At 33.3% G+C, this 16805-nt stretch overlaps 1 protein-coding gene across 1 annotated transcript in view; it reads right to left on the bottom strand.

Annotated features, from left to right (window-relative positions):
• The window catches only part of ADAMTS6 (ADAM metallopeptidase with thrombospondin type 1 motif 6), a 271483-nt gene that overhangs the window by 58247 nt on the left and 196431 nt on the right, over nucleotides 1-16805 (bottom strand). Inside the window, exon 17 of the mRNA XM_063087265.1 lies at nucleotides 16677-16757. Within this exon, the coding sequence (XP_062943335.1) occupies nucleotides 16677-16757 (81 nt within the window). The remainder of the gene's footprint in view (nucleotides 1-16676; nucleotides 16758-16805) is intronic.

The following is a 16805-nucleotide window of genomic DNA, read 5'->3' on the forward strand; positions in this document are numbered from 1 at the left end:
CCTACCTCTTGTCCTTAATATTATAGGTTATTTTCATCTTTCCCACACCCATCTGCCTGGCATATATATTTGCACTTTCTTAACCTCAGATATGTTGTGGAGATTCATTTAATTGTCAAAAATAAATCGAATTAGCCATTTGAGATAGAAACACATCAACCAAATTTAAGGATTAATTGTTCTTGACTTTTCATTGTATTTTAAAATTTTTATTTTCAACTCTCACTTGCAACAGTTTTCTTTCTCGTTTAAAACTCAAAATCACTTAAGTTTTATAAGGACATCTAACCCTGGTTATATGAAATAGTAAAAACAAAAATAAAAACGACTTCTAGCAGCTTTGAATTCTCTTTCAATTTAAGGTCTCATTTTCCATTTCCTCAACTACTAAATGAAGGGATCATGACCCCCCTTTGTTGTTAAGAATACCTGATTAATGATACCATAATGTAGTTCAGAAAAACACCAAGCATTTAAGAAACTCTGAATAAGAATGACTAAAGGAGGAGAATGTGGCACTATGAACAGAGAATTATCAAAGAGGAAAAGCTGATGCTAGAAATCTTATTTTTGTTTTGAGTCTTACTGATGCAAAAAAAAAAAAATCCAAAATTATGGTGTTAAATAAAGGGGTCTTCTTAAATAAAGGAACGGCCTGATTGAACTGGTGTTCTGTCTGAAGATGCGCTATAGATATACTCTTATTTTTAAAAGCTTTAAGGGAAAAGGAATGATATTGCAAAGGAAATGAGAACTCATTCAGGTCTCACTAGAGGCTTCTGAAGAGACTAAAGCTGTCCCAAAGGATCAAACATCAAATAAATAAAACTTCGACTTATTGCCATGTTGAAATAACTGGTACTGGGCTTGGCCTCCCACTGTGAATAACTAGAAAACACAAAATCTATGAATCACCTATTCTTAGACACTGGACAGGACTGTGCAGAGACTATGATCTCCCCAGCTTTCTGCCTGGAAACACTTTCTGTCAGTGCAGAACAGGAGAACCCAAGCAGAGCACGGTGGTCTCACTGAGTTAAGACAGAGATCAGAAATAAGGAAGGCTAAGATAGCTGGTATTTGCAGGACCAGAAAACCAGAGTGGAGGGAGGAAATCTGTTGCTTAATATGAATCTGCATATGCATACAATAAAATTCCTACGAAGCCAGGCAAAAAAAATCTACTGGGGAGCTGTAAGCAAAACCATTGCGTTTCAATCACCAGAGCATTCTGGAGAGAACCAAGAAGAATCTTGTCTTGTAATAGTGGGCTAAGCAAATTCTAAAATAAAGGCAATTTTGGACTCACCCAAACAAAACTCACAAGCAAGTGTCAAAAAGATCAAGCTGATTTACAAATTACTTAACACTCTTTAAAGAAAGAAAACAAAATTCAGACTTTCAACAAACAAATATTTACAATGTACATCTGATGAAAAATTACTACAAGTGCAAAAAAGTGGGAAAATATGACTCAAATAATGGAGGAAGGCCACGCAAAAGAACCAGACTCGAAAATGAACACAATTATGAAATCAGCAGAAAATAACTTTAAACAGCTATTATAAATATATTCAAGAATTATAAAGAAAAAATATATATATAATGAAGAGAAACTAGAATATATTTGACACACACCATTTATACCAGATGGAAACTTAGATCAATACAAATAAAGAAAGTAAGCTAGATAATGGTAAATATGTGGGTAAATATTTAATAATTTTTCTTATTTCTTAATTTTTTAAAGATAACTGACTCTGAAACAAAAATAATAATAATGTATTGTGGGATTTATAACATATGGTATGGCAAAGTAGAATATATTTTTAAAAAGCACAAAGGACGGAAGGGGACAATGGAAGTAAAGGTCTTAAATTATACACAAATGGAATAATATTATTTGAAGAAGTATTATGATAAAGGTGCGTTCTGAAAATCCTAGAGCAACCACTAAATAAAGAGAACAAAGAAATATAGCTAAAAAGCCATTAGTAAAAATCAAATAAAACTCTCTAAAACACCTGATTAATCTAAAAGAAGATATAAAAGGAAAAAAAAGGGAAACCACCACACAGGACAAATAGAAAAATAGCAAGATGGTAGACTGAAACCAAATTAAATTGTTGATTACATTAAATATAAACAATCTAAACAATGGGTTGACAAATTATGACCTACCATCTTTTTTTTTTTTTCTGTATGTTTGGATTTAATGAGATAATACATGCAATTACAAGGCACTCTCATACCTATGTTAATGTTACACAGTTTTCTTTGTACTAATAACCAATACTCATTTTGTCCTTTATAATTTACTGTTAAGTCATAAGTAAAAAACAAAAACAAAAATAACCCCAGGGTTTTTGTTTGTTTCTATTTTAACTTCTCAATATACAATGCAGTTGATTTTTGTGTCCCTTTACCCATACCTCTTTCCCCTCTCCGTCTCCCCGCTCACCCCCACAATCTACATCATATCTGTTCACTTGTCTTAAGCTCAAGGAATTATTGTGATTGTTGTATCTTCTTCTGCCTCCTAACCATTTATTTGTTTGTATATCTATTTATTTATTTTTAGCTCTCACAAATAAGTGAGAACATGTGGTATTTCTCTTTCTTTGCCTGACTCGTTTCACTTAATATAATTTTCTCTAAGTCCTTCCATGTTGCTGTGAAATGGTAATATTTCATTCTTTTTTATAGCAGAGTAGTATTCCATTGTGTAGATGTACCACATTTTCCGTATCCACTCATCTGATGATGGACATTTGGGCTGGTTCCAACACTTGGCTATTGTAAATAGTGCTGCAATAAATATTGGAGTACAGGTACCCTTTGGCAAGATGATTTCCATTCCTCTGGGTATATTCCCAGCAGTGGAATAGCTTGGTCATATGGTGGACCTATCTGTAATTGTTTGAGGAACCTCCATACCACTTTCCATAAGGCCTGCACCATTTTGCAGTCCCACCAACAGTGTATGAGAGTTCCTTTTTCTCCGCAATCTCGTCAGCATTTATAATTCTCAGTTTTTTGGATATTAGCTATTCTACTGGAGTGAGATGGTATCTCAAAGTGATTTTGATTTGCATTTCCCAAACGCTGAGTGATGTTGAGCATTTTTTCATGTGTCTGTTTGCCATTTGTATATCTTCCTTTGAGAAATGCCTGTTTAGGTCCTTGGCCTATTTTTTAATTGGGTTACTTGTTTTTTTGCTGTAAAGTTGTTTGAGTTCCTTGTATATTCTGAATATTAATCCTTTGTCAGACGTACATCTTGCAAATATTTTCTCCTACTCTGTTGGTTGTCTTTTCACTCTGTTAATTGTTTCTTTTGCTGTGCAGAAGCTTTTTAGTTTGATATAATCCCATTTGTTTATTTTTCCTTTGGTTGCCAGTGTTTTGGGGGTCATATTCATGAAGTCTGTACCCAATCCTACTTCCAGGAGTGTTTCCCCTATGTTTTCTTTAAGGAGTTTTATTGTTTCAGGGTGTATATTTAATTCTTTAATCCATTTTGAGTTGATTTTGGTATATGGTGAGAGGTATGGGTCTAGTTGCATTCTCCTACATATGAATGTCCAGTTTTCCAAGCACCATTTGCTGAAGAGGCAGTCTCTTCTGCAGTGTGTAGACTTGGTGCTTTTGTCAAAGATCAGATGGCTGTAGGTGTATGGGTTGATTTCTAGATACTCTATTGTATTCCATTGAGCCGTGTGTATGTTTTTATCCCAGTATCGCGCTGTTTTGGTTATTATAGCTTTGTAGTATAGTTTAAAGTCAGGTAGTGTTATGCCTCCAGCTTTATTTTTTTGCTCAGGATTGCTTTGGCTATTCATGGTCTATTGTTATTCCATATAAATGTCTATATAGTTTTTTCCATTTCTGAGAAAAACATCCTTGGAATTTTGACAGTGATTGCATTAAATCTGTAGATCACTTTGGTTAATATGGACATTTTCACAATGTTAATTCTTCCAATCAAAGAGCATGGTTTATCTTTCCATCTTCTTGTGACCTCTTTAATTTCTCTCAACAGTGGTTTCTAGTTCTCTTTGTAGAGATTTTTCACATCCTGGTTAACTTTATTCCTAACTGTTTTATTTTTTTGGTGGCTATTGTAAATGGGCTAGCTTTCTTGATTTCTTTTTCTGCATGTTCACTGTTGGAGTATAGAAATGCTACTGATTTTTTGGTGTTGATTTTTTATCCTGCAACTTTGCTGAAATCATTTATCAACTCTAAGAGTGGTTTTTTTTTTTAACATTTGTATACAGGTTTTAATTTGAATACCTGTTTTCAACTTCTAAGAGTTTTTTTTGTTGAGGCTTTAGGCTGTTCAATAGACACAATCATATCATCTGCAAACAAGGACAGTTTGACTTCATCTTTTCCATTCTGGATGCCCTTTATTTCCTTCTCTTCTCTGATTGCTCTGGCTAGTACTTCAACACTATGTTGAATAGGAGTGGTGAGAGTGGGCATCCTTGACAAGTTCCTGTTCTTATGAGAAAAATTTTCAGCTTTTCTCTGCTCAGAATGATATTGGCAGTGGGCTTATCATACATGGCTTTAATTGTGTTGAGATACTTTCCATCTATACTTAACTTGGAGAGAATCTGTATCATGAATGAATGTTGAATTTTGTCAAATGCTTTTTCAGCATCTACAGAGATGATCATATGGTTTTTGTCTTTGATTTTATTGATGTGGTGTATCACACTTATTGATTTGTGTTTGTTGAACCAACCTTGCATCCCTGGGATGAATCCCACTTGATCATGGTGAATAATTTTGTGTATATGTTGCTGTATTCTGTTAGCTAGTATTTTATTGAGGATTTCTGCATCTATATTCGTCAAGGATATTGGCTTGTAGTTTTCTTTTTTTGCTGTATCTTTGTCTGGTTTTGGTATCAAGATGATGATGTTTGCATCATGGAATGAGTTTGGGAGAATGGCCTCTATTTCAATCTTTTGGAATAGTTTGTAGAGAATTGTTATCAATTCCTCTTTGAAGGTTTGGTAGAATTCTGCAGTGAACCCATCCGGTCCTGGGCTTTTCTTTGTTGGGAGCCTTCTGATAATAGCTTCAATCTCTTTTATTGTTATTATCTGTTCAGATTTTCTGTATCTTCCTGGCTCAGTTTTGGTAGTTTGTATGTTTCCAGAAATTTATCCATTTCCTCCAGATTTTCAAATTTGTTGGCAAATAGTTGTTTATAATAGTCTCTAATGATTACTTGTATTTCTGAGGTATCAGTTGTTTTTTTCATTTCTAATAAAAAGTTGTCTTTTTCATTTCTAATTTTTGTTATTTGGGTCTTCCCTCTTCTTTTCTTTGTTAGCCTTGCTAAAGTTTTGTCAATTTTATTTATCTTTTCAAAAAACCAACTTTTTGTTTCATTGATCTTTTGTATCATTTTTTGGGTTTCATATCATTTAGTTCTGTGCTGGTCTTAATTATTTCTTTCCATGTACTAACTGTGGGTTTGGATTTTTCTTGTTTTTCTAGTTCTTTAAGGTGAAGTGTTAAATTGTTCACTTGCCATCTTTCCATTCTTCTGAAGTAAGCATTTAATGCAATAAATTTCCTGTTAGTACTGCTTTTGCAGTATCCCACAGGTTTTGGTATGATATGTCATTATTTTCATTAGTTTCAATAAATTTTTTGATTTCCTGTTTAATTTCTTCTTGGACCCATATGTCATTAAGTAGAATATTGTTTAATTTCCATGTGTTCATATAGTTGCCAGAGTTTTATTTGTTATTGATTTCTAATTTTAATTCATTGTGATCTGAAAAAATACATGGAATAATTCCAATTTTTTTTAATTTGTTGGGCTTGATTTGTGACCTAACGAGTAGTCTATCCTGGAGAATGTTCCATGTGCTGATGAGAAGAATGAATATTCTGAGGTTGTTGCATGGAATGTTCTGTAGATATCTGCCAAGTCCAATTGGTCTAAAGTGTTGTTTAAATCTTTTGTTTTTCTATTGATGTTTTGCCTAGATAATCTGTCCAACGTTGAGAGTGGGTGTTCAGGTCCCCTGCTATTGTGGTATTAGTGTCGACCTCATTCTTTAGGTCTACTACTGTTTGCTTTATAAATCTGGCTGCTCTGACGTTGGGTGTGCATATATTTATGATTTTTATGTCTTCTTGATGGACACATCTTTTTATTATTATATAATGGCCTTCTTTATCTCTTTTTATGGTTTTTGGTTTAAAGTCTATTCTATCTGATATAAGAATAGATACTCCAGCTCGTTTTTCATTTCTATTTGCATGGTATATCTTTTGCCATCCTTTCACTCTTAGTCTACGTATGTCTTTACAGGTGAGGTGAGTCTCTTAAAGGCAGCACATTGTTGGGTTCATCTTTTTAATCTAGTCAGTCTGTGCTTTTGAGTGGGGAATTTAATCCTTTTCCATTTAGAGTTATTATTGAAATGTGTTGATTTACTCCTAGCATTTTAATGATGTTTGTTTAGATGTCTTAAGTATCTTTTGTTCCTTTCTTTTTGATTTTCTGTTTGTCTTCTGTATTTGTTGGTTTCTTGGGGTGGTAGATAAACAATTTTTTTCTCTTTATTGTCAGCATTTTTGTTTTACTGGTAGGTTTTGTTCTTTCTTGACTATTCATGGCAGTGATGTTTGTTTTTCAGGTACCAAACCCAGTACTCCCTTGAGAATTTCTTGCAAGGCTGGTCATGTGGTAGTGAACTCCTACAGTTTGTGTTTGTCTGAGAAATATACTATTTGTCCTTCATTTTGAAGGGATAGCCTTGCTGGGTAAAGTACTCTTGGCTGGCAGTTTTTGTCTTTTAGTATTTTAAATATATTATCCCATTCTTTTCTGGCTTTTAGGGTTTCTAATGAAAAGTCGGATGTTAGTCTGATTGGGGCTAACTTATAGGTGACTTGACACTTCTTTCTTGCAGCTTTTAAGATTCTCTCTTTGTCTTTGAGTTTTGCCAGTTTGTCTATAACATGTTTGGGGGGTTGGACCTTTTTGGGTTGAATATGTTTGGGGATATTTGGACCTCCTGAATCTGAAGATCTGTGATTTTCCCTATACCTGTGAAGTTTTCTGCTATTATTTCATTGAATATGTTTTAAATGCCATTTCCTTTTTCCTCCCCTTCTAAAATACCCATGATTTGGATATTTGAGCACTTACGTTTTTCTGTTATCTCTCTTAGATTTTCTTCAAGTTTTTTAATTCTTTTTTTTTTGGTCCACTTTTGTTAATTCAAACAGCTCATCTTCTAGGTCAGAAATTCTCTCTTCTACTTGTTCTATCCTGCTGGTTAAGCTCTCTGTTGTGTTTTTTATTTCATTGAATGAATCCTTCAGCTCCACAAGCTCTGCTACATTCTTTTTTAGGGCACTGATTTCTCTGTATATTTCTTCTTTCAGGTCCTGTATATTTTTTCTCATTTCATTGTGTTGTCTAACTGAGTTTTCTTGTATCTCATTTAGTTTCCTTAGAATTGTTGCTTGAAATTCCTTGTCAGCCATTTCAAGGACTTCCTCTTCTATAAGATCTAGAGCTTGAGAGTTATTTGGTGGTGTTGTATTTTCTTGATTTTTCATATTTCTGGTATCTTTCCTTTAGTGTTTAGTCATTGTGGCAGGGGGTATCATGGTCCACTCGTTCCACTCTGATCCCTGGCCTGGATCCTGCAGGGACTGCTAATTCTGGGTGGCATGGACTGGCCTAGGCTGGGGGTCCCACGGTGCCTTCCCATTCTGGTGCGGCTGACTTGGGGCATGTGGGCCCCATGGCTTTCAGTCCTCTCTGGGTGGTGGGGACTGGCCTGGAAAGGGGGTCTCTAAGTGCCTGCCTATTCCAGTATGGCTCTCAGGCCTCCTCTTATTGGTTTTTAACAAGTTGTAAATTGGTTGATTTGTGGGAGAGAGTGATACTAGGAGCCATCTATTACACCATTTTGACCAGAATCCCTACCACCTGTTTTTATAAATAAAGTTTTATTGGAACATGGTTACCCCAGTCAATTACATATTACCTATGTCAGCTTCCACACTGCAATGGCAGAATTAGATAGTTGTGACAGAGACTACATGTCCTCAAAGCTAAAGGTATTTACTGTCTGGCCATTTACAGAAAAAGTTTGCCAAGTTCCCCTCCCATTCCACTCCCCCCACTGGAGCCCCAAGAGTGACTGCAATTAAAAAAATGTAAAGACTATAAAACACAATAATAATCAAAATCAAACTACATGAGGTCTATAACAAACTTATTTTAAATATAAAGGCACCTACATGTGAAAAGCAGATGAATAGGAAAATATTTATTACGCAAATACTGATCAGAAGACAGCTGGGATAACTAGACAGTATCAGACAAAATAGAGTTTGGGCCAAAAATATTATCAGAAATAAAGAGGAACATTTGATAAGAATAAAATGTTCACTATATCAAGAGAATGTAACAATCCTGAATACCTACACACCTAATAACAAAGTTTCAAAATAAACAAAGCAAAAATCTTGCAAACTAATAGGAGAAATAAACAAATCCACAATTGTAATTGGAAATTCCAACATGATTCTTTTAGTAAGTGCTTAAACAAGAAGGCAGAAAATAAGTAAGAATATAGAAGACATGAACAAAACTGTCCAAACAATTTAATCCAAATAACATTTATGGAATACTAAACCCAATAACACCAGAATATACATTTTTCTCAAATGCATATAAATGCTGGGCCATAAAGTAAACTTCAACAAAAAAACTAAAGTCATACAGAGTATGTTCTTTGCTGATAATAGAACTAAACTAGAAATCAGTAATGGAAAAGTATCTGGAAAACCCCCAAATGTTTGGAAATTCAATAATACCTTCTAAGCCATGGGTCACAAAGTAAATAAGAAAATATTTTAAACTGAGTGATAATGAAAATATACTATATCAAAATATGTGTAGTGAAGTTAAAGCAGTGCTTAGAGGGAATCTTATGGTAAAAACTTCTTATTTCATAGCAGAAAAATGGACTTAAAAATCAATAATCTAAGTTTCCATCTTGAGAAGCTAGAAAAACAACAAGTTAAACACAAAGTGAGTAGAAAAAAGGAAATAAACAGAAGAGTGGGAATCAATGTAATGAAAAATGGACAAGCAACAGAGAAAATAATTTAAACCATAAATTTCTTCTTTGAAAGAAAATCAATAAAATTAAGAAACCTCTCACTAGAATGACCAAGAAAAAGAAAAAGGACACAAATTATCAATATTGAGAATTAAAAAGAGCCGTTGCTACAGATCCTACAGACACTAAATGGATAATAAGGAATATTATGCAAAACCTTATGTAAATAAATGCTAAAACCTTATAGCTATTATAGTCTTTAAATAAAAAACTACAAAGAGAGAAAAAGAAGGTCATTATAAAATGATAAAGGGGTCTATCCAGCAAAAGGATATATCATAAATATATATGCACCGAACACTGGAAAAACCAGGTATAAAAAGCACTATTAGACCTAAAGAGAGAAACAGACCCCAATACAATAACAGTTGGGGACCTCAGCACCCTCTTTCAACATTGGATAGATCATCTAGGCAACAAATCAATAGAGAAACACAGGATTTAATGTACTCTTTAGGCCAACTGGACTTGGCAGACATATACAAAACATTTTGCCCAATAGCTAGAGAATATACATTCTTTGCATCAGCACATGGAATAGTCTCCAGGACAGACCACACGTTAGGTTACAAATAAAGTCTCAACAAATTTTTAAAAATTGAGATTATTTCAAATATCTTTTCAGAGCACAACAGATTAAATAAAACTCGAAATAAACAGCAAGCAAAACTTCAGAAACTATACAAATACATGGAAATTAAACAACATGATCCCTAATGACCTGTGAATCCAAGAAGAAATTAAAAAGGAAACAAAAAAATTTCTTGAAGCTAATTAAAATAAAGACATATCATACCAAAACCTATGGGATAATGCAAAAGCAGTACCAGGAGGGAAATTTATTGCAATAAAATGCTTACATTACTAAAGACTTCCAATAAACAACTTAACATTACACCTCAAAGAACCAGAAAAACAAGAACAATCAAACTCCAAAATCAGTAGACAGAAAGAAATAATAAAGATCAGAACAGAACTAAATGAAATAGAGACCAAAAAAAAAAAAAAAAAAAAAAAGATACAAAAGATGAATGAAACAAAAATTTGGGATTTTTGAGAAAATAAACAAAATAGATAAACCATCAGCTAGACTAACTAAAAAAAGGAGAGAGAAGACCCAAATAACAAAAACCAGAAATGAAAGAGAAGACATTACAACTGATAGCACAGAAATACAAAGAATCACTAGAAACTATTATGAAAAACTATACACCAACAAAATTGAAAATCCGGAGGAAATCAATAAATTTTTGGACACATACAAACTACCAAGACTGATCCAAGAAGAAATAGAAAACCTGAACAGACCAAAAACAAGCAATGAGACTGAAGTAGTAATCATTAGTCTCCCAACAAAAAAATCCTCAGGACCGGATAGCTTCACTGCTGAATTCTATCAAACATTTAAAGAAGAATTAATACCAATCCTTTTCAAACTTATTCCAAACAATTGAAACAGAGGCCATTCTCCCAGACTCATTTTATGAAGCCAGCATCACACTGATACAAAAATCAGACAAAGATACAACAAAAAAGAAAACTACAGGCCATTATCCTTGACGAACATATACACAAAAACCCTCAACAAAATATTAGCAAGTAGAATACAACAGCACAGCAAAAAGACTATACAAAACGATCAAGTGGGATTCATCCCAGGGATGCAAGGATGGTTCAACATATGCAAATCAATAAAGAAATTGATTTCATCAACAAAATCAAGGACAAAAACCATATGATTATCTCAATAGATGCATAAAAAGCATTTCACAAAATTCAGCATCCCTTCATGATAAATACTTTCAACAAATTAGGTATAGAAGGAAAGTATCCCAACACAATAAAAGTCATAAATGACAAACCCATCACCAATATCATCCTGAATGAGGAAAAACTGAAAGCTTTTCCTTTAAGAACAGGAACAAGACAAGGATGCCCACTTTCACCACTCCTATTTAACACAGCATTGAAAGTACTTATCAGAGCAATCACGCAAAAGAAAGAAAGAAAGAACATCCAAATGGGAAAACAAAAAGTCAAATTTCCCCTGTTTATAGATGACATGGTCCTATATATAGAAAAGCCTAAAGGCTACCAAAAAACTCTTAGAGCAGATAAATGAATTCAGTAAAGTTGCAGGATACAAAAACCATATATAAAAATCAGTAGCATTTTTATACTCCGACAATGAACTAGCAGAAAAAGAAATCAAGAAAGCCTATTATATAGTAGCTATTTATAGTAGCTATCAGAAAAATAAAATACCTAAGAATAAATTTAACAAAAGAGGTGAAAGATCTCTACAATGAAAACTACAAATCACTGCCAAAAGAAACTAAAGAGGACACAAAAAGATGGAAAAACATTCCATGCTCATGGACTGGAAGAACTAATGTTGTGAAAATGTTCATACTACCCAAAGTGATCTACAGATTCAGTGTGATCTCCATGAAAATACTAATGATATTCTTCACAGAAATAGAAAAAAAATCATAATATTCATATGTAACAATGAAAGACCCCAAAGAGCCAAAGTAATCCTGAGCAAGAAATATAAAGCCAGAGGCATTATACATCCTGACTTCAAATTATACTACAAGGCCATAGCAATCAAAACATCATTGTACTGGCATAAAAACAGACCCAGGGAGCTATAGAACAGAATAGAGAACCCAGAAGTCAATCCACGTACTTATAGCCAACTAATCTTTGACAAAGGCACCAAGAACATACATTGGGGGAGGACAGCCTCTTTAATAAATGCTGCTGGGAAAACTGGATATCCATATGTAGAAAAATGAAACTAGACCCGTACCTCTTGTCACACACCAAAATCAACTCAAAATGGATTAAGACTTAAATATAAGACCTGAAACTATAAAACTCCTAAAAGAAAACATAGGGGTAACACTTGAGAAGTAGGACTGGGAAAAGACTTTACTAATAAGACACCAAAAGCACAGGCAACAAAAGAAAAAAATAAACAAATGTGATTGCATCAAATTAAAAAGCTTCTGCACAGCAAAGGAAAAAATCAAGAGAGTGAAAAGACAACCTACAGAATGGGAGAAAATATTTGCAAACTATACACTCAACAAGGAATTAATATCCAGGATAAACAGGGAACTCAAACAACTTAACAGTAAAAAACAAATAATCCAATTAAAAAATGGTCAAAAGAGCTGAAAAGACATTTCTGAAAGCAAGACATACAAATGGCCAACAAGTACATGAAAAAATGCCCAACATCACTGATCATCAGGAAAATGCAAATCAAAACCACAGCGAAATAGCATCTCACCCTTATAAGACTGGCTATTATCAAAAAGAGAATAACAAATGCTGGCGAGGATCCAGAAAAAGGGGAACCCTTCTACACTGTTGGTGGGACAATAAATTAGTATAGCCATTATGGAAAACAGTATGGAGGTTTTCTCAATCAACTACAGATAGGACTACCATACAATTCAGCAATCCCACTACTGAAGATACACCTAAAGGAATGGAAATCATCATCTCAAAGGGATAACTTGACTCCCATGTTTATCACAGCTCTATTTACAATATCCAAGTTATGGAACCAACCTAAATGTCCATCAATGGACAGACAACTAGATAAGGAAAATGTGGTATATATACACAATGGATTACTACTCTAACATAAAAAAGAATGAAATTCTGCAATTCACAGCAACATGGATGAGCTTGGAGAAAATTCTGTTAAGTGAAATAAACCAGGCACAGAAAGAGAAATATCACATCTTCACTCATAAGTTGGAGCAAAGGAAAAATGGAAGGAAAAAAAGAAGGAAGGAAGGGAGGGAGGAAGGGAAGGAAGGATAATCACAATAATACGTTGAGTTTCAGAAGGAGAGAACAGAACTGTGGTTACCACAGTAGGGAAAGTGGAGCGGGGTTAGTGAGAAATTGGTTAATGGACACAAAGAATGATTATGTTTTATAATGATGAATATGCTAATTATCCTGATTTGATCATCACGTATTATACACAAGTATTGATAGTCAACTCTGTGCCCCACAAATATGTATAATCAATAATGCGTAAATTAAAAAAAAGAAAAATAATAAATAAATTCAAAAGAAAAAACCCCGAATTTTCATCAAAATCTTCCCACAAATAAAACTCCAGCCCTAGATGGCTGCACAGTTGAAATCTATCAAACATTTAGAAGTGATATCAATTTCATCCAGACTCAGAAAATAGAGAAGAAAGAAACCCTTCTCAACTCATTTTATGAAGACAGGCTCATCCTGATGCCAAAATCAACATATATCACAAGAAAAGACTCTAAACCAATATCCCTCGTGAACATAGATCCAAATATTCTTAACAAGGTATTAGCAAATCAATTTTAGTGACGTGTAATAAGGATGAAACGTCGTGACAAATTGGCTTTTATCCCAAGAATTCTAGATAAAACATTTGAAAACGAATCAATCCATTTATTATATTAACAGCAAAAAGGAGGAAAAAACTACACATGATCATGTCTATACATTCAGAAAACTTCAACACCCATTCATTAATAAAACTCTCAGAAAAGTTGAAATAGAAAGGAACATCTCAACCTGATAAAGGGCAACCTATATAAATCTTCCAGCTAAAATTATATTTAATGGTTAAAAAGAAAAAGAATGCTTTCCACTTAAGAGCAGTAACATTAAAAGGATGGACAGTGTCTGCACTTCTATCCACTATTGTACTGAAGGTCCTCAACACTATTATAAAGCAGGAAAAAACAAATAAAAGGCATAAAGATAAAGAAGACAAAAGTAAAACTGGTTTATTCGAGGATGACACGATAATCTATGCAGAAAATAGAAATGAATTTACAAAACCACTATTAGACATAATAAGTGAGTGTAACCAGGTCTTGGGACATGAGGGCAGTATAATAAGAAATCAATTGTATTATATAATAACAACAAAAAATTGGAAAATGAAATTAAAATGTCAATACTATTTACAATATCATCAAAAAGCATGAAATAGTGATAGATTTAATAAAACATGTGCAAGACCTACACACTAAAATTGAAACTGTTGAAAAAATCCAAAGAAGACTAAATAAATGTACAGGTAAATCTTTCATGTACTGAAAAACTCAATATTTTAAAGATGTCAATTCTCCAAAAATTGACCTATAGATTCTATATAATCTCTTTTAATAGAAATTAAAATTTTTATTCTAAAATCTACATAAAAATGTAAAGTACATAGAAAAGAAAAAATAATTTTAGAAACGAAGAACAAATTTGAGGACCTAATGCTTCTGGATTTAGAGACCTACAGGAAAGCTCTATTACTCAATACAGTGTACTTCTGGTGTAAGGATAAACACATAGATTAATGGGTGGGAATGGAAATAAACCTATACATACATGTTCATTGATCTCTAACAAATGCGTAAAGGTAATTCAATGGGGGAAATGACAGTGTTTTCAACAAATGGTGCTACAGTAATTGAGTATCCACATGAGGAAAAAGGAACCTCAATCATTACTTCATACCTTATATAAAAATTAACTTAAAATGGACCACATATTTAAATTTAAAAGCTAAAACTTCTTGAAGAAACATCAAAGACAATCTTTGTAACCTTAGAGTAGGCTAAATTTCTACAATAGGACATGAAAGCACAAACCAGAAAAGTTTAATAAATTTAATTTCATCAAATTAAGATACTATTTACAAAATGAATAAGCAATGCACAAACTAGGAGAAAATACACATTAAACATATATTTGACAAAGTCTTTTTCCAGAATATATGAAGGACTCATAACTTGGGGGAAAAAACAAAGAATAGGCAAAATATATGCTTAGACACTTCACACACACAAAAAGTCCATATGGGTAAAATTAAAAAGACTGAAAATACCAAGTATTGACAAGGATGTAGAACAACTGGAACTCTTCTACATTACTGGTGGGAATATAAAATGATACATCCACTTTGGAAAGCAGTCTAGTAATTTCTTTTTCCTGCTTTATGGAAGTATAACTGACAAAATTGCATAAATTTAAGGTGCACAAAGTGATGATCTGACATACATATACACTGTGAAATGATTATCACAATCTCACAATTAAGCTAATTAATATATCTATCACCTCACACACCTTTTCATGTGTGTGGTAAGAACAAGATCTCTCCTTCAGCAAATTTCAAGTATACAATATATTATCATTAATATAGTTTGTTAAATCTTCAGTACTTGTACCTCTTATATCTGAAAGTTTGTACTCTGTGACCAGCATTTCCCTATTTCCTCCACTTGAACCAACCCCTAGTAACTATCCTTCTACTCTCTGTTTCTACGAGTTTGGCTTTTTTAGATTCCACACATAAGTGAGAACATGCAGTATTTGTCTTTCTGTGTCTGGCTTATTTCACTCAACAAGATTCCCTCCAGTTTCACACATGTTGACACAAACGGTAGAATTTCCTTGTTTTTTAAGGCTGAATAATATTCCATCGCATACATATAACACAATTTCTTTATCTATTCATCTGTCGACAGACATTTAGGTTGCTTCCATATCTTGACTATTGTGAATAATGCTACAATGAACATGGGAGTGTAGCTACGTCTTTGAGACAGTGATTTTATTTCCTTTTGATAAATACCCAGAAGTGGGATTGCTGGATAATATGGTTGTTCATTTTTAATTTTTGGAGGAACCTCCATACTGTTTTCCATAATAGCTAAATCAGCCATTTCACTCCTACGTATTTCTCCTGGAGAAATGAAAATATGTGTCCACACAAAGGTCGTTTACGAATGTTCAAAGAAGCTTTATTCCTAACAGTCAAAGACTAGAAATGACCAAAATATCTGTCAACAAGTGAATGGATAAACAAATTATGGTATATTCACACAATGGAATACTATTTGGCAATAAAAAGGAGTGAACTTAGGATACACTCAACAATACACTCAATCAATAGATGAATCTCAAAAACATTATGCTGAGTGGAAAAAGCCAGTGTAAACATAAGTACTGTATGAGCTCATTTATGTGAAATTCCAGAATAAGTGAAAGTAATATATATAATGTCAAAAATAGATCAATGTTTGCCTGAAAAAAAGGCTGGGGCTGAGGAAATTTAACTGCAAAGGGGAATAAGAGATTGTTTTGGAATCATACAAATGTTCTTTATCTCTGTTTTGGTATTTATATGAATATATGTAATTGTCTCTTTGAACTATATACTCTTATAATGAATGCATTTCATTACATGTAAATTATACCTCAATAAAAGTGATCTTAAAAAATCAAATAATCACCCCAGTAAAGAGTAAGCAATAAACTACTAATTTTTCTGTTTAGCATTTTACATATGATCCTATGAAACTTGGAACATACTTCATTTAGCATGAAAGTGTTCTAACTCAAAGCACTATGTCTTTTCCTTCATGATACTGTGCTGCTCTTCACCATTAATTTTTACAATCTAGCAAAATAACTTACCAATATAGTTCTTTGAAGTGGCAACTTCTCTGACTTCAATGTGAACAGAGCCTCTTGGTATCTGCACCACTTCCATGTAGCCTAGAACACAGAAATAGCCAGCATTAAACAGCTTCTATCAGAAAATGA

The sequence above is a fragment of the Cynocephalus volans genome, chromosome 2, assembly GCF_027409185.1.
Source record: "Cynocephalus volans isolate mCynVol1 chromosome 2, mCynVol1.pri, whole genome shotgun sequence".
Taxonomy (NCBI): domain Eukaryota; kingdom Metazoa; phylum Chordata; class Mammalia; order Dermoptera; family Cynocephalidae; genus Cynocephalus; species Cynocephalus volans.